The sequence below is a fragment of the Anabrus simplex genome, chromosome 8, assembly GCF_040414725.1.
Source record: "Anabrus simplex isolate iqAnaSimp1 chromosome 8, ASM4041472v1, whole genome shotgun sequence".
In the NCBI taxonomy this organism is placed as follows: Eukaryota; Metazoa; Arthropoda; class Insecta; order Orthoptera; family Tettigoniidae; genus Anabrus; species Anabrus simplex.
This window is the reverse complement of record NC_090272.1, coordinates 123,294,217-123,313,294: the sequence shown is the minus strand read 5'-3', so window position 1 is coordinate 123,313,294 and position 19,078 is coordinate 123,294,217. Positions and strand designations below refer to the sequence as shown.

General features: G+C 39.0%; 1 protein-coding gene across 3 annotated transcripts in view; it reads right to left on the bottom strand.

Annotated features, from left to right (window-relative positions):
- alpha-Cat (catenin alpha) overlaps positions 1-19,078 on the bottom strand; it is a 204,695-nt gene that overhangs the window by 96,125 nt on the left and 89,492 nt on the right. For all 3 annotated transcript variants that reach the window (XM_068228829.1, XM_067152964.2, XM_068228830.1), the window contains exon 7: positions 14,148-14,263. In XM_068228829.1, coding sequence (XP_068084930.1) covers positions 14,148-14,263 — 116 coding nt within the window. The remainder of the gene's footprint in view (positions 1-14,147; positions 14,264-19,078) is intronic.

Sequence of the window (19,078 nt, the reverse complement as noted above, 5' to 3'; positions counted from 1 at the left end):
TATAGTTGCAGTCGCTTTAAGTGTGGCCAATATTCAGTATTTGGGAGATAGAGGGTTCGAACCCCACTGTCGGCAGCCCTGAAGATGGTTTTCCGTGCTTTCCCATTTTCACACCCCACTGGGGTTGTACCTTAATTAAGGCCATGGCTGCTTCCTTTCCACTCCTAGCCCTTCCCTATCCCATCGTCGCCATAAGACCTATCTGTGTCGGTGTGACGTAAAGCAAATTGTAAAAAAAAAAAAAAAAAAAAAAAAAAAAAGAAATCTTCAGTCCGGTGTTTGAGCCCAACACCGTACTGAGTTTCCTTTTAACTTTTTCTCCAGTTTCACTAGGGACACCATTAATAAGCAAAAGGGAAAAGAAGAAAAGAGAGTAAGATGGAAAATCTAATAGATTTTTCTTTCTTTTTCAAACCTGCACTTTGCTTCACGAACACACGCAGTATGACTATCATAATTACAATTAACTACATCTTTCACTTCATTGAAGTTCTGGTAGAGGGATAATGCTGATAACCAAGTTTCCCATCTTGAGAGAACAAGTTCCGGCAGAAGAGAAATCTGAGGCAGAGGAGTTTTGTACAACTGTACACGAGCTGGTGTTTTTAGGAACAGTTTTTCCCACCTGAAATTACTTTGTTGACAGATGGAAAGAGGGTACGTATCTCTTCTGCAATAAGATGCAATCCATAGGCCAAACATGTGACATGGATGAGATTTGGAAAAAGAGTACTCGAAGAGACTGACCAGCTTTCAACATATACAAAGCTGAGTCTGCAACTAAAAGGCGCACTTTGTAACAATCACTCTCCGATTCACTAGGCCACAGAAGTCGCAAGGAATCGTTGACAAATCTTGCAAGTGTAGCGTGACTGTTTTCTTCTAGGACTGCATGGAAGTAAATGAGACTTGCTGGGTTCTTCTGGACATAATTTACCCAGTATGAAGTTCGCAAAATATTGACCACACAAACCTGTTGTTTCATCTACCGATATCCGGACACAGTTCCCTCCTATATCACATCGTATCGAACGCACGACGGAAGCATGCAGTGAAAGTAAATATTTCTTCCTAAGGGAAGATTCATCTGGTATCCTTTAGTTAGCACAATGCTTTTAAGACACGAGCATAGATGTGGATTATTCAATTTATGCAGCAGAATGTAGCTTTACAAATATCACACCGTGTTGTCACGTCTGTTAAGAGTAGCTGTTTTGTATTCTTACTCTGTTCTTTCGATCTGAGATGTGAAGTTGTGTTTGAATGCTGTTCAATTTGAATTTTTGATCGCATTTTACACTCTTGTCGCACACTTGACAATACACTACACCACCGTTGCTCGTATAGTTACTATTGCCTGATATCCACTGTTTAATTAAAAAAGACCTAGAGCTCCTATCTTTAGGCATTTTCACAGTTTAACATGGCATACCTGCCAACTTTTAGAAACCAAAAATAGGAAGATTTTTTAATTCTTGGATTTCATCACATATATTCCACCAAGGTCTACGTGAAAAAAGGTCAGGATAAAAGGCATACTTGTCTACAGTTACGATGCGAATTGACCATTAAATTTAAAATCTTAAACTAAGAAAACATAAAAATAGTTACATGAAAATGTACCTAATCACTCTCATTTATGACATTAACATACGAATAATATTCGTCACACCGACAAGCGCAACAAAATGCATAATACCGTATATTCTCGCGTAATTAACGCACTTTTTTGACGAAAAATACAGGCGAAAACTTCGGATGCGATTCAAGGAAATAGGATATTTACAAATTATTTACAATTCATTTACATTTAAAAGATACTGGTACATCAAATATAATCCAAACACAATTGGTTCAACCCATTTGCAGTTATCGTCATTTGGCGTAAAATTCCGGCGTGAGATTTTTTCTGAAAAGTCAAATAGGGTACATCAGATAAGTTAGACACGTGGGTTTGAAGTACCGACACTGGAAAACATTCTTCCCATTACGAGCTGACAATACGACCTGAATGACATACCGGCAAAAAAAAAAAACCTGTTCAACACGAGAAGGGCCGGGCATCGATGGAGGGACCCTGCTACATTACCCCAAACCGTTCGTATCCAATCTTGTACGAATGACGTGTCCATCCACCTTTTTTCTTGAATACGAACGTGGATCACTCGCGGAAATTTTGCTTTAGGCATTGTTTTTCGTTTTAGAACAATGTAAGCTGCAAGCTTTCTGCCATCAGCTGTTACAGCAAGCATTGCAGTACATCGTTGTTTTTTTGCTTCCGGTAGCGCGTGCGATAACACTGTACGTTCCTTTCTTATCAATTGTTCGACTTAATGGTATAAGGAAACTGATTGGCGTCTGACCTGCGGTTCCTATAAGGGAGATAAAATATTCCTTCACTTTACGCTTCCCAATCACAAAGCGCTGAAAATGGTTGAAATCATTCGTCACTTTTTGGCATAATGTTGTTCTTCGTCAAAGAGAAAGTCCATTTCTCTTAATAAAATTAATTCAGCCTCGGCTAACCTTCAAATACGAGACAATGATTCCACGTGCCGCGGCCATTTCTCATTCTTTAAAATGCAGCATATTGTGAGAAACTGCTTATCCAACATTGCGTAACAAAATCATATAGTTAAGCAGATAATCCTCTACTTGCGGAAACTTGCCGCTTTTTGGTCCGCGAAATGCTTTGCGAGACTTGTTGGCCGCTTGAAGTGCACTTCTGTTACCGCGGTAGCGCATGTTTCATTTGCACACTGAAAAATTGCTGCCTGCTGCTCTATTCACTATGTTTCGGCGTAACTGATCACCGCAAGTTCGTATGATGCAGTATTAATCGAGTACTGTGGACTGACAAACAATTTTGAGATCACATTATGTCCCGTACGCGAAACACTCGTAAAACTAGTGCAGTGGGATTTCCTGCCGGCTAATACAGCATGTTGCCTGTATTTGGAATGCCCGTTTTCGCAATAGGAAGCCTGCTACCTGAGTAGTTGGCATCTTTATTTCGAAACGCATCCGGAGCTGAGTGATGGATCTTCAAAGTTGTTGGTGCGTCGAATTCCACTTTGGACCCAAAAATATTGGGATGTGTAAATTATTCAAGGGCGTCGATTACAGTTCGCGGGAAAATACGGTAGTTTCCTTCAATAGCCGGTAAAATGTACAGAAATTTATAGGCATCTCTGAGCACTTGGAGATAACGTTTGTCATATTTTTTGGCCATAACGAGAAAAGAAAATACCAGAAACGGTCATAGAAATGCAAGGAAAAACATGTGGCCTACAACTCCGACGAAACTAAGCACAGAAACGATGTTAACAGCGCGCGAACAATACAATAACAAACTCATTCTTTCGTCCCGATTAACTGAGTCGTTAGCGCGCGCTAGCCTCTTGCTTGCAGGACGATTGCCGCCCCGAATCCCCAGCTGTATAAAGCGCACACGTTGCTGTGGTGAGCGGGAAACACGATACACGAAGGCGACGGACGAAACACTCACGAAATAAAGCATCAAATACGCTTGAAAATTAGGTTTCGTAAATTACACAAGCACATAAGAATTTATCCTTTATTCTAGGGGAAGAGTATTGGCCGTACTAGAGATTATATTAGTCAAAAATCGGAAGAAGTAAAAATAAATCGGAAAATAGGAAGACGAGTTAAAAACCGGAAAGTTTCCGGGTAAATCGGAAGGGTTGGCAGGTATGACATGGTAAAACACTGCAACAGACGAAGAGCAAGTTAACAGATGAATGCGCTTATTTATGCAAAGCATGGGAGGCTTACTGTAAGGAGAAAGGAATGCCAGAAAGAAGGAAATAACTGTTATGAAAAGGGTCATTATCTACTTACCTGCGTGTATTATGACACTGAAAGCACTTTCCTTGGTCAGGGAAGGCGTCTCGTGTTGCCAAGGGATGAACAACATATAGATTTCATTACATTTTTCATTTCGTTCAGAAATCCTAGATAATCGATCACACATATCAGAAAAATATATCTGTATATGCGCTAATGTTCAAAATATGCATTTGCATTTTTTTAAATCTGGGCCGTACTTACACTGATCCACAGAAGCCAATAGAAAAAAGTGGTCAAGGCTTATTATTTAATATGTGTATGGCAACTGGAAAGCTGCAGGAGAACAAAGAATTAATTCAAAAGATGACAAAAATATCTCAACACATTGCAACTGTTAGAGAATAAGAAAAGGAAATTAAGAAAAAGCTATTTGACACTCTAAAAGAATGGAAATTGAAAGTGAATAAAAAGGAAATAATGTAATAGTTGCAAGGCAGAGTGTCAGAGAAATTAACACCAATATACAGATGGATGGCACCAAAACTGATTTGATCAGGCAGAGAAGTATTGTTACCTGGGAAGTATGATTACAGAAGACAACAGATGTATGATGGAAGTGAAGAAAAGAATAATCCAGGTTAAGTAGGCATTTAGACCTAAAGCAAAGAAAAATATTTTGTCCTGTAAGCACATGAACATGGGGATTAGGAAAGCTTTCGGCAAGTCATCTTACAATGTTCCCCCAAACGGTTATTCAAGATTCTACGTCATTTACCTTTTTTTATCGGGTTTTTACATTGCTCCAGTTCACCAACTTCTCGCACTGCTGGTCGTCATGCAACCGGACGTTGCAAGCCTCCTACCACCTGCTCACCACGTCATTAATGCATCAGTGCTAAGTCATCTCCTGTCTACTTTCTCGAACAAACTGTGCATATTTGCAGCACCTTCCACACGCCCTATATAAACCGAGGCTTTTCCACTTACTCCTCAGTTCAGGTTCGAATGGGGTGTGTGTGGAAGGCTGAGGATCCAGCTGCGCTGCGTGCTGGTCACGCGCTATTTCCATCTTTATTATTGGACTTCACAGGAAGACATTTGGTGAGCAAATGATTTTCTTGGGACTTCGATTCCCGTGGCCCAGTCAGGCTCTTATTACTCGCCTCTACTCAAGATCATATATTGCCCTCTCACTGTGTAATGGCTGCGAGTGCTGTGATTGAAAATGTTTTAATGTAAACTTCTGAAATTGAAACATCGTGATGACTGACTGTTGAAATTTTCTAAGTATTAGTTTCCATCAATATTTCATGTACTTTTTCACCAAGTGCTGATAGTTCTCTTTTTATTCTGAGTTATTCCTTTGCTGGATGAATTCTTCACTTCCTATTCCTGCCTGTGTCCTTCCTTCCATTTTATTCTATTGGGTTCTTTTCTTTTTCAGGTACCGTATTTACGCGAATAATCCCCGCATATTTTTTTAAAAAATTTGAGACACGAAATTGGGATGCGGGTTTTATTTGCATCAAGGTTGCCAACATGTTCCTGGCTCATCTAGTTTTCAATACTGAGTGTACAGTTATGCTTTGTGCAACTGTAGATGGAAGAAAACTGTTCCCATATATCATATTTAAAAGGAAAACAATTCAGAAGTTAATTCTAAACTGACTTTACATTTTTTTAAATAGTACAGTATTTTGCAGAGTAATATAAGTTCAAAATTTCTCCACGTCACGATAGAACATGTCTTCCGGAGCATGCAGGGGTACCTTTCCGCACTTTCATTCACTTCGGTGTGTCTATAGTGTGGTTCATAGTTGAAAATAGAGTGAAATCGTAATTCTTTTGTATTCAGTGTTTTAAGGAACGCCACAATATCACGTAGCAGGCAGTACGCAGAGAAGCAGAATCCGCGAAAATTGATGAGGGTTGGCATTTCTGAATTACAAGATGGCTGTTAATTCGAAATTACGTAATTGGAAGTCCGATTTCTGTATTACAAAGACTCTGAATTAACGACGTTTTACTGTATCGCAAAACTAACATCAGATTTCACCGGTGTGTCTACAAGTGTTTACATTGCACGAAAAGAATTATCCACCATCGGTCGTGTTACTGTCCAGTAAAAAGAGACCACGTGTGAGAAGTGTTTTAGACGTGGAGCGTGACGAACTTGTAAGTAATTTAGGAGAGGATTCTAGAGTAGAACGCAGCCAGGAAGGCGGTTTGAAGAGGGTTGCGCAGTAACATTCGCGATTTCACGCGGATTGTAGTATGACGCGTTTTCCGCAGAGCCAATAGAACCATTTTAGTAAGAAGTGCCTGTTTGTGTGGGTCACAAGTGAATGTTTGGAGTTTTATTTGTGAATATCATAATCAACGAATTTAGGGAATTATTTGCGTGTGTACGATGGATCCAGGAAGAGCAAAAAGACAAATATTGTATTGACAGGCGAGGGAAATAGTATTTAGAGTGTATCTGTATTTTGTAAGCATGCAGCAGCAGGCGTTCAGAGGCCAAAAGACGACAAGCACTCGTGTGTGGTATCGGCCTGCGAACAGTAAAAAGGATATAAAAGAAGCTACGGAAATAAAAATAATGCAGTGTTCCGGTCTCCAGAGAAAAACCCTAAGAGGAAGAAGTCAGTGACGGACCTCGATGATTTCAATAAAAAGCAATACCGTATTTCACGGCATAATCGTCGCACTTTTTATACCAAAATTTTCGAAAAAAATTGTAGGGTGCGACCATTATACGATGAATATTTAATACCAGTATTTGTATTACTCAAAAAATGTATTTATAACTAAATTGTATTTGATACAAATTTAAGATGCACGTAATACTCGCGTTTATACATCAAAATAATTAAAATAGTCTAAAACAAAATTCATAATTTTTCGCAACAATTCGGTGAACGATTTTCCAACCTGAAAATAAAAATGAACGTATTAAGTTAATTTGTCATTAATTTGAGTATTAAAGTTAAAATATTACACTTGCAAAAAATTATCGCTTTGTTGTGAAATGCGGACTTACCGGTACGCAATTTATTCCAAATCTTAGGTGTCGCTATCGCAGGTTTCGCTATCTGATGCGCCGTCCTCGCCTCTGTTAATACCAGTATCAGATTCTTCGTCTCCCTGCCACACTGCGTCATCTTCGGAACCGTCTAGTGCATTCGAAATCCCAGTCCTTTTGAAGCTCTTGGAGACTAGTTCAGGTGGTATAAGATCCCAACTCTTCTTCACCCACGAGCGTAACAAGTCCAAGGGTGGACGCCTGATATTTCCGGCGGGCGTCAATTGCTGATCGCCGCTCATCATCCACTCGTTGTAAAATCGACGTAAGTGCTCTTTAAAGGGTTTATTAACACATACGTCTAGTGGCTGCAAAGCAGATGTTAGGCCACCAGGAATGACTATCTGTCGTGTCTTATTTGTAGTGAGAATTTGCTTCACTTCGTTCACGAGGTGACCTCGGAAACTATCTAAAACAAGCAGAGCTGGTTGTTTTAGTAGTGCACCAGGTCTTCTATTCCACACAGTTTTAACCCAGTCCAGCATGAGTTCTACGTCCATCCAACCCTTTGGTTGCACTCGTACATGAATTCCACGGGGAAACTGTATATTCTTAGGCATCGTTTTCCTCTTGAAAATGATGTAAGGCGGCAACTTTCTCCCGTCAGCTGTAATGGCTAGCATTGCCGTGCATCGCAACTTCTCACTACCGCTGGTTTTCATTAATACACTCCGTGATCCTTTTAGCGCAATAGTGCTGTTACGAGGCATATCAAAAAAGATTGGAGTCTGATCGGCATTACCGATTTGAGAAAGCAAGTACGAAGTTTCCTTGCGCAAACGTATGACAAATCGGTGAAAATTTACAATCTTGTCCGTGTAATCAGCAGGCAACTTTTGGCTTAGTGTTGTTCTCCTTCGCACTGACAGATTGTGTCGTCGCATGAACCCCTTAATCCACCCACGAGTCGCCTTAAACTGAGTTACCGGTATGTTGTGTTTGCGCGCTACCTCCTGTCCCTTAATTTGTAACATTTCATATGATACACTGCAGCCATTGTTACGTATTTCACTGACGTACCTAAACACTTCTTCGTCAATTATAGGAAACTTCCCTGTTTTAGGACCTCTAAACGCGCGTCTAGAAGGGTTTGTGCTTTTTAGCTTGTTTTTTACTTTCCGCCAGTCACGCACCAACTTTTCACTCACAGAAAATTTTCTTTCTGCAGCTCTGTTCCCGTGCTGTTCAGCGAAGGCAATTACGCTTAGCTTGAAGCCCGCAGAATAGTTTCTATATTTACCCATAATCGCTTATAAATGCTTCACACGTTAATGTTTTGCGATATAAATGACTTTCCGTAATTGTTCACTATTAAAACAAATTATTTCTGCAAACACCCAAAACACAAATTAAAAACTTGAATTCTCACGCACACATGTCTACAGTAAGCACGTAAATCTGAAACAAATAAATGCATCTGTGATCTGTCCATTCCAGAGCAGCCAATACTGTTTAGTGATGGGCGATATTTCACGAACTGTGATTTTTTCACTGATATCAAGAAATCACGAGTAACGACTGTTACTGTCTACGCTATCACTGTGATCAGTCGTGATTTCACTTCAAGTGATCATCGTGCGCCCTCTTAACTCCATATACAGAACTAGAATGTTGCTACCTAAACTGTGACTGTGATCGATGTTGTGATCAGTCGTGATATCACGACATGTGCTGCCGCAACGGTATCCATGCGAAGCGATGCGTTCAAGGAAGCAGCATCGCCATGATCACCAACAGTATGGACATTTGATGATTTATTTTTTTAAGGTCGTCAAAATATCGTTCAGTATATAATGTATTTGTAGGAATTGAGCACATTCCTCCCGAATATATTAACAACTGAAACACTTATAATCCTCGGCATCGCTTGCAATATCAGTTTCAGGAAATTGTTAGTTGACTCGCAGTGTGGTATTATTTTTAAGCGCGCGTTCAAAAAAATCGTGGTACACGGGACTCTCCTAGAATAGTAACAAACATGTATTTCTCCTGTATTTTGGAATGCCCGGGGGCATATTGTCACTGAAGCTCAGTATTAGGAGGCAAGTTGACTGAAATGGTGTTTTCTAGAAAAAGGAAGAACAGTGACCTGTAGCAGTCCTTTAAAGAAGTGGATGAAAATTTCACAATATGTAATATGAGCAAACAGAAATTGTCTTAAAAAGAAGTACTTCAAATCTGAATAATCATTTGGAATACAAGCACCTCTCACTTGCTTTGCCAGAAAGCAGTAGGCAACAATCGGCATGTATCTGATGATACAGACCTGGGATTTTAGACTCAAAAAAAAAAAAAGTTTTAGGCACATAAAATGGCCTTTTAAACAAGTACCGTATATAGGTTTTTAAAAGAGAATATAGGCACTTCAAATATGCTTTAAAAATAGGCAGAAAATCGACTTTAAAATATGACAATATAGACCTACACTGTAATGTGATATTTTTTTTTACGTTAAGTACAGTAATGTGGTATAGGCTACCCTTTCTAAATAGGAATAGTTGCAAAAATGAAGGCATAATTAAACAGGCGTTTATTACAAACGGAAACAAAAAATTTTCATCCGTACTGTACTAAAATTAAATTAAATGCGTAGTACTGGTATGCGTGTTTATTTGTGAGGAACATTCCTACTGCACTTTTCAGTCTTCTCCAAATTTTCCACAGTCAGGCTGCATCTTTTGTCTGTTAAAACAATTTTTAAAGCAGAAAAAATGTGCTCTACACTCACAGATGTTGGAGGGGCATAGCAAAATTTACCTACATTTTTCAGTTCAATTTCACTAGGTAGGTCTACTTTTCCCCATCCATTACCTGATATATCCTTTCCTGCACTGAATTACCTAGATTCTTCTGCAATACACTAGCCCATCTGTCTTTTATTTTATCCCTTACTTTACCCCTAGTACTTTGTATAATATTCTCAGCTTCCTCAATTACAAAATATATCTGTTTGAGGCTCTACTTTTTTTCCTATTTTTGTAATGATTGACTGGAAGAAATGAAAAATTTGCCTGAATATATGCAATGTCTCTCTGAACACTGGAATAATCCTTTAGCAGATCTTTGCCCATACGACACACATGCAGAGTTGTCTGTTAAAGGCATATTGTCTATCACAGATGTTCGATATAATACAGGGCAGCTTCCATTGAGGAACCCCAACGGCTGATGATTGGCTGTGGTGGAAAAGAATAGAGGGGAATTTCTCTCAGAAGATGGCTATTCTTGATGGAAGCTTACAGAACACTTTGTTGTTGAAATCAGATTATTTACTGCAGGCAACTTGGCCCTAACTATTTTTGTGAGTCTGTGCAAGGCATGGGCCATGCAAGTAACATGGACATTAAAGAAGGGTAGAAAGTTTTAACGGGAGGTAGAGTAGCAATCATGTAGGAAGCAGCATTGGAGACAAGGAGAAGGTCTTTATAATCATCAACACTCCCAGGATACAACAACTGGAACCCCTTGTTGATGATGTACACAATGCTTTGCTCTATTTTCTGAAGCTGCTTAGAACAAAGGAGAGCAGTAAATGCCAATTGGGTTCCAGTTTTCCTACTACAAGATTAGCAATGTACCTGCCCACAGAGTTGCTGGTTTTGTCCACATACAACCCTATGTAAGGACTCCCAAATATCCTCTGTGACTGGCAAAATTACCTCCTATATCCAAGTAGTTTTTCTTTAATGTAGATGTTGAAAGTATGTGTTGTTGGTGTATTTCTGTAAACAAATCTCTGAAAACATGACTATGCACAGAATTCCAGGGGATATTTTCAGCAACTAGGGCTCTAAACATATGAGCATAGAAACTACTGTGGATTGTGGGAGGTATACTTTGTGTGAGCAGAGTCTGTCCAGTGTTACTTTTCATGGTTGATTTTGCTTTGTGACTAGCACTATCAGCATGCTCTTGTGAAATCTAAAACACAATAATGTGATGAAAATTAGACTAAGATAAGGAATAGCTAATGAATAAAATTTGTAATTTTGAATTATTTCATTTAAACCACTACTACTCTAAAGTTAATTAAGAACAAGAACACTCCAGGCCTCGAAAGGTCTTGGCTTTCATTTACAGCTGCTGCGCAGCTCTAGGCTTGCAGATATTAGATAGCTGTGTGGTCAGCACGTCACATCCCTCAAGTGTATTGCCGTGCCTCTTAGACTGCTCCTCATTGTAGCTTCCCAATTGCCCTCACGCAGCTGGGTCAACGCCTTTCCATACCATATATTTTTCTAAATTACTGCCGGTACTGGTATCTAGGGAAAGGTGCACTGGTATCGTTAACCTTACATTAGGTGGCTGGGAATAGTCATTCATCATTATATTTTTCACTTGTGCCAGATAAATGTGTAGAATTTAATTTCCTAGCACATACCAAATAATCGGTTACAGTATAAAACACGACTGTTACCAATGTTGATCCTATTTTTTCCTTGACATATTGGTTGAACTTCGGCATGCCTACAAAAAACGAATGTAAATAATAAAATGATTATGTTTGTACGCCTAGAAGTAAATTGGCAACGACCGTGTCTGTAATGCAACCAAAATGTAGGCTGTTTATTAAATGCAAACCCTTAGGTTGCTGATTTTCTTATAAATGTTTACACAGAGATAGCCTAGTCACAATAACAAGGCATTCTCTTGATCACAAGCTACAAATAACAAGCACCAAGCAGCACGGACGATGCGGTGATTGTGATCACGTCACGACTAAAAATCACTGATATCAGAAAATCACGATATCAAATCACGCTGTGACTCACAAATCACGGTATCGCTCATCACTAATACTGTTAGGCAGCAAGGAAGCATGCAACAATTTATCAGTTTAGCTCATTGGTTGCGACACACTACTGCGCTTGCGCAAAGCTTGCAAACCGGAGTTCTAGCTAGCGCGGTGTAGATCTACTGTATAGTTGACTGTATTCCGAGACGTCAGTAACAAACATTAATTTTTTTCAATTTCTTTTAAACATACGGTAATTAGGTTAATATTTCTTCCCAGTTATTGATGATTTTACATTACAAGACTGACGAGTTTATAAAATAAAACTTTAATAGCATTGGCTAATAATTATCTTGACTGCTTGGATAAAAGTTTTCATCCCATGCCCGGACACGTATGACGTAGTAGTAGGTAAGATAAGAGTCTAGCGATGACAACTGAGACATCGTAAATAATTCGGCTGAATAATTCCGTGGAAATCTGCGTTATCGTCTTGGATTTCACTTCGTGCGCAATAACACAGGAGCCGGCCCCATGGTGTAGGGGTAGCGTGCTTGCCTCTTACACGGAGGCCTCGGGTTCAATTCACGGCCGGGTCAGGGAATTTTACCTGTATCTGAGGGCTGGTTCGAGGTCCATTCAACCTACCTAGCCAGTATTTCCTGGCGACGTTGCCGATAAGCGATAACTTACAGCCTTACGTATTTCAAATGGGAACTCATAATATGTAGGTGGTGAATAAATAGTACCCTGTCTCGCGACCACGTTGTCAAACTGCCGATAGCCTACCGGTAAGCATAATATGTAGGTGGTGAATAAATAGTACACTGTCTCGCGACCACGTTGTCAAACTGCCGATAGTCTACCGGTAAGCCATGCGTCGTACATATACCGGTATTATTTATTTATACGTTGTGCAACATGTCGCAAACGTGACTGTGTTGCCAAATTGCCCGTAAACCATACACGTATTTAAACTGCGCATTCATGTGCAACTTACGTTGCAGTTCCATTTACCTTTTAACCAGATTAGTGAACAAAATTTGGACGTGCGACGATTATGTAATTAAAGGTTTAAAGTCCGATTTTTGTATTGAAAATAAAGGATGCGACGATTACGCGGTGGCGACGATTATGCCGTGAAATACGGTATTTGACATGTATTAAGACAGCAAATATCCTACTGCACTGAAACTGGCCCATCCATTTACCTTCCTTAATATCTCAAAAATTTCCCTCAACACTTTTTTGGGGTTTGGTGTTAAAAATTAATTTAGACTTTTAGGAAACATTTAAGCCCATGAAAAATATAGGTCATCGTTTTGGAATTAAAGATATGACTGGATGAAAAACGTAGGCCTACTTGCTCATTTTCATGGAAAATATATTTCATAGCAGTGATAACGTATTTTTACCATCTCAGGCAAAGCAGCTATATCCATAAATTTATATGTTCATATTTGAGTAAAGACCACGTGCACCTTGCGGAGTGATACGAACTGTTTGTTTATGCCTACGTTACTCTTTCGATGGAAGGAATTTTAGTTCTTTTTTTTTTTTTTTTTTTCAAAATGAGCCTTCCTAAAATGAGGGTGCGGGCATTATTCGACGGCGGGGATTATTCAGGTAAATACGGTATTATGACTTGTTCACTTTTGTTAAATTGTATTTTTGATGTTTAATTCTGGTTTGTTATCTAACTTCTTGAGGCTCTTTATGGTCAGTGTTCTTTCACCTTTTAAAGCATTAAAATCAGCATGTTGTTATTCACTCATTGGAACTAGTCGGTCCTCCTTCCTTTTTCTATTTGTATTTTGTTGGTTTAAAATACACATGTTATCAATCTTGCTTTAAGATTCTCATTTTTATGTACCTACCTCAGAACCAGTGGGTATCGACACGCTTCCTTGAGCTGATTGCATGATATCTACATATTATTATCAAACATTTTAATTTTTATGGTGCAAATAGCTTCGTGGAAGTAAAAGCTGGACATTAGGAATACAGGAGAAGCAGTAGAAATGAGGATGTAGCGCAAAATGACAAGGAGAGCTGGACTGAAAAGAAAGAAAGAAAGAAAGAAAGAAAAGAGGGGGGAAAAAGCAAAAAAAAAAATGGATAGACAAGTATTCCAAGAAGTAAACATCATAAGATTGTTAAAAAAATGGAAAGCAGGAAAATTAAATTTATTGGACATATCATTAGACACATCAGTTTCATCACCAATACAAGATGTTAGGGAAGAAAATTAGAGGTCGACCTTGGAAGAAGTAGCTGGAGGACATCAAGACCAGAATGGAATGTGGAAGTTACAAGAAGATGAAGTGAATTGTAATGCTTTAATCACAATAATTTCTTGCTTCAAAAAAGATGTTCAATGAGTGTAGAATAAAAAGAAGCTGCACATTGAGTGCAAATCAAACAATAAGTTTACTAATGAAGGGTAATATTCTTCATTCATATTAAGGATAACTAAGAGAATCTGTTATTGATCACATTTCACATAATTATAAGTCATACCTGTCAGATACATGGTCCACAACTGCCTTCCGCAGTTGACGACGGAGGTCACGGGTCTTACGGCACATGTGGTCCAATGCACGTTCCAGTCCTTCACTCTGCTCCTTTGTTCCCATCTGCAAGTCCGTACATAGTTCAAAAATCTTTAAAAATAGCCCACAACATGAGGAAATCACATACTGGAAATAATGCAGGACTACATCAGAAATGTGACATTCTACCAGAAGAGAGTAACTTACACAAATTAGTATATAAAAATCATAGAATCAGTTAAAAAGATAGTTAATACATTTTTCAAATAAAACAAAACAAAACAAACAAATATTATTAGAAAGTAATGTGTCACATAGCAAACTCATTTCTTGCCAAATGTGGCCAATTAATTTTCCTTTACATTGTCATACAATGTTCAAAACAAAAAGTATTGAATTTTAGTACAGACAGAGTTTCTAATATGATAACAATACAGTATTATTCAAAACACACTCCCTTCATGTGCAAAAGGAAGCTAAAATCTTCCCAGAGAACATTAGTTTCCTCGGATTTGAAGGGCGAAAACTTTTATAAAGAATGAAAATAAAAGCATAGAATTACTGGGCTTGATTCCTAGGTTGCGAACCCAAGTGCAGCCATCCAACCATGTACACTTAATACCTGAGTTACAATGGAATATGTTCAATTTTGGTTTCTGATTTTATGTAACATTAGTTTCCTTCACAGAGTTTAATGGATCAGCATAAGAAAAACCCTCCAAGAAGTAATAAAATCTCCAAAGAACCAAACACTCCACTTATTACATAATAAGAGGAGTAAGTGCTGTAGCAAAAATAATAGTTGTGTTGCAATAAACCATTTTTATAAAAATGACACTGTCACAGATAGGTCTTAGGGCAACGATGGGATAGGAAAGGGCTAAGAATGGGAAGAAAGCAGCCATGGCATTACTAATTAATTTTCCATGGAGCGCAAGACATTGAATGGGTGGGATAATGAAACAACTTAGCAACTGCTTCGTTGGACAATTTTGAGTAGCCTCTTGAGGCCAAAACCATTTGACAGACTCTAGTTGCCTGGTGTGAAAATGGGAAACCATGCAAAACCATCTTCAGGGCTGTCGATAGTGGGGTTCAAACCTACTATCTCCTGAATGCAAGCTCACAGCTGTGCAGTACTTTTAAAGTAACAATGGGATATGTGTGAATCTACATAAATAATGAACTAAATAATGATGAATCTATGTAAATAAAACTGAAGAATAGTTTGATCTGTTGCTTTTATATGAACCTGGAGGCAACTGTAAGATAGCTTTGCAAGCATGTACTTCTTGTAGTAAGTTGTATAAACTCTTTCCAGGAACTTTGATTATAGTCTGTGAAACTGTAAGATGTTTCAGTTGCAGTGGTTTATATAAAATAAAAAATACTCTGAACTTGTGCAAGTGATATTTAACTCTCTGAAATTTTCTGTGGAGCGGAACACACTGACTGGGTGGGATAATGCAGCAAGTTAGCAATTCTGAGTAGCCTCGAGGCCAAAATGCTTCCAATTTGACACAGACTCTAGTTAATTTATCTCATAAGGAAACCACCTGGGCCACGGCTATCACTCTGAAAAAAATTATACATGCTGAATTCTTGTATGGTAAATAGCATGGAATTAGTCGTTTATGTCCCTTTTCTGTAATTAATGAGATATAAGTTATAATGCACATTATAGTATTTTGCTCTTGTACTAATTCACAAAATTATAACTGATAATGGAACAGATGATTTGCATGATAAGACTGCACTGTAAGACATGTTAGTATATATGGTATATGGTGGAATTTTGCTTATGAAACAGACCAAAAGAACAAACTAACTAGGCACCCGTCTCAAAAATGTTGTTCAAACTCTACTTCAAGTTTACAATAGTGAATGTGAAATGGAAGATTGTACCGAAGCAGCATTTGTTAAATGTCTGTACTATTCCAAAGCACTCTGCACAAACCACTTCATTCTGAATCCACACACTCAATAAGGTAAGAGTGAGACTGAGTGGATAACATTTTGAACAGAAACCTATGCACAGAAACATTCAGCTTCCCCTCTACAAGCAAAACACCACCATGTGTTTAAATGTCCCATGTCTACTGCATCAATGAGCGGAGCGGAGCATGTGTGTTGTTGTTGTTGCAGTGCTCCTGTGGCCACAACTTGATTGACATGGAGGCCACCCACTTCGATATAGACATTGTACCCACAAAATCATGTTCAGGGAGTCAAATATCTGCCGCTGCCGTAACCCACACAAGCACATGTTAGTCTTACTCCACAGAGCTTGTAAATACCACTCTTCTTGTAAGTGGACACAGAAGTACTGCCACAACAACGTATGGTAATATGCTCCGCTCAATGGTGCAGTAGATGCAGGGCATTAAATGTGTGGTGGTGTTCTGCTTGCAGTGGAGAAATGGTACATTTCTGCACACGACGTCATCATCATCAATAACCAATATTCTGTAATTTTTTATTGGTGGTTATATGTATACATGCATTTCCAATTTGATCATGACTGAAGATGACCTAATGTAGCAAGGTCGAAACTAGTATCAATTATATAAGATACTATATTAATCTAATGGTACTTAATAGGCGGACCTTTCTCTACCCTTTGATAGTGAACTCTTCAATGCTCAAAACACTACTCCCATTTGTTTATGGCGGGCCAGCCTTTATATCCCTGGTGATGAAGACCTATAACCTTTGGGGAGCAGCCAGAATACGAATATTCTAGTTTTGCCTTCCAGAAAGTCCACGGACACACCAAACGAACTGCACAACACAAAGAGAGGCTGTAACATGCCCTCAGGCCAACCAGAAGGTCCCCAGCCTGAATCTCTCATTCCTTCAAGGAAATACAGAAGGGGCCTACAACAGGGTTGAAAGTCGCACGACCCTGTAACAGTATTAACCTGCTTGGTGTATCATGAGTAAATTCTGGAACAACATATAACACAATGAAATGTTACAGAGTTCTTTTACTGGAGAAAAAGGACTTTGATCCATCACTGTGTAAAATAACTTATGGTCATTTTTGCAGCCCATAGCAAGAACTTTCAAAAGAATTAGAATTGAACAAGTTAAAACTAATTTGGGTTCTTCTGAAGATGACCACAGAATGACTGCCTGGATCAGATTTTCAGAACGTGTCGCATAACTGAAAAATGCTACAAGAAGACAATTCTCCAGGTAACCTTTTGACTGACTAAAGCAGAAGTAACGTCATTGCCTCGTCACACTTGCCTTGACTGCCAAATGAACTGGCGCACAACTGAAAGTTGTACTATAACACAGCTCACCGATTGTAACTTGACCACATTTGAAAGAATTAATGCATTAACGTATTCGTATTAGTCATACTACCACTGCTGTTTTAAATGGACTATGATAGTAACTGCACACACACGGTCAAGACATCTACTGAGTAACTATGGCAGTTCCGCATTGGTTACACCATTGCCGTAACTCGCGCTGACAGGAAGCACAAAGCGTGCGCCCCCTTGCCCCTCTCCTACCATGTAACAACACTGTGTGGTGGAACTGCTCTCAACCGTGTATAAACCCTCTCTTCCACTTTAGTCTGCTCAAAAGGTGACCCAGAGAATAGAGCAATGTTTATGTTTTATAGATTAGAGAAGGCATATGACAGAGTAAATTATGCTGCATCCTTTTTTAACCTCGAGATCTACAGCAAGAGTGCTCAAGAACCTAGGATCTCTACAAAAAATTATCTTCACTGAAAAGTGCTACATGAACTTCAATTATTAATTCTTCAAGAAAGTGTCATAAGTGTTACAGTTACCCTTTAATGTTTTTGTGTGTTGACTTCTTGCCATGTTTTTCTATCGGCTGATGATGACATAGATATGTGTCGAAACTGGTCCCAAACCATATTAAACATGTTGCAACATTAATTTGTGCAACAGTTTATTGCTGTATTGAATAGGTGGAACATCTCTCTTTTCAGCATTGTCATATGACAGAGTACCAAGGAAAAAAGCTGTAAGCCATACTGTGGAATTATGGGAAGATTTCTACAAGCAATCAGAGAAATGAATGTTGGCAATTGGGCTGCAGGGAAAATTGAAGGTAGAATGAGTTCTTGGTTTGAAGTACTTACAGGGGTTGTTCAAGGTATACATGGGGACCATTTACTGAAGGGTATAAAACAGCAGGAAGGGACCGAGTTGAGTGGAAACACAGTTCGGCCTATGCCAATAACTTGGTCTTTATGACAGACAGTGCAGAAAGCCTGCAATCTAATATCTGCAAGCTTGAAAGGAGGTACAGTGAGTATGATAAAATTAGCATTTCCGAGGCTATCGTGATGTCAGTCAGGAGGGAACCTATGAGGACCGAATGTCCGGTAGAAAATATGAAATGGGAACAGGTAGATCGTTTCTTCATTTTGGGCATTTAGGATGTATATTATCCCAAGATGGTAGTATACTAAGTGATGATTTAGGTGCAGCAAAGCTAATGTAGTGAGCTTGCAGTTGTGATCAACAGTGTGTATTTTGTAAGAAAGAAGTTAGTTCCAGATGAAACTATTTTTACATGGGTCTGTTTTCAGATCGACTTTACTGTACAAGAGTGAAGAGTGAAATCTGGTTGGGCATGGGAGATCCTGTTCATAAATTGGAAGTTTAAGTTTATTTTTACGTCGCACCGACACAGATAGGTCTTATAGCGACAATGGGATAGGAAAGGCCTAGGAGTGGGAAGGAAGCGGCCGTGGCCTTAATTAAGGTACAGCCTCAGCATTTGCCTGGTGTGAAAATGGGGAACCACAAAAAACCATCTTCAGGGTTGCCAACAGTGGGGTTCAAACCCACTGTCTCCTGGATGCAAGCTCCCAGCTGCGCACCCTTAACCGCACGGCTAACTCGC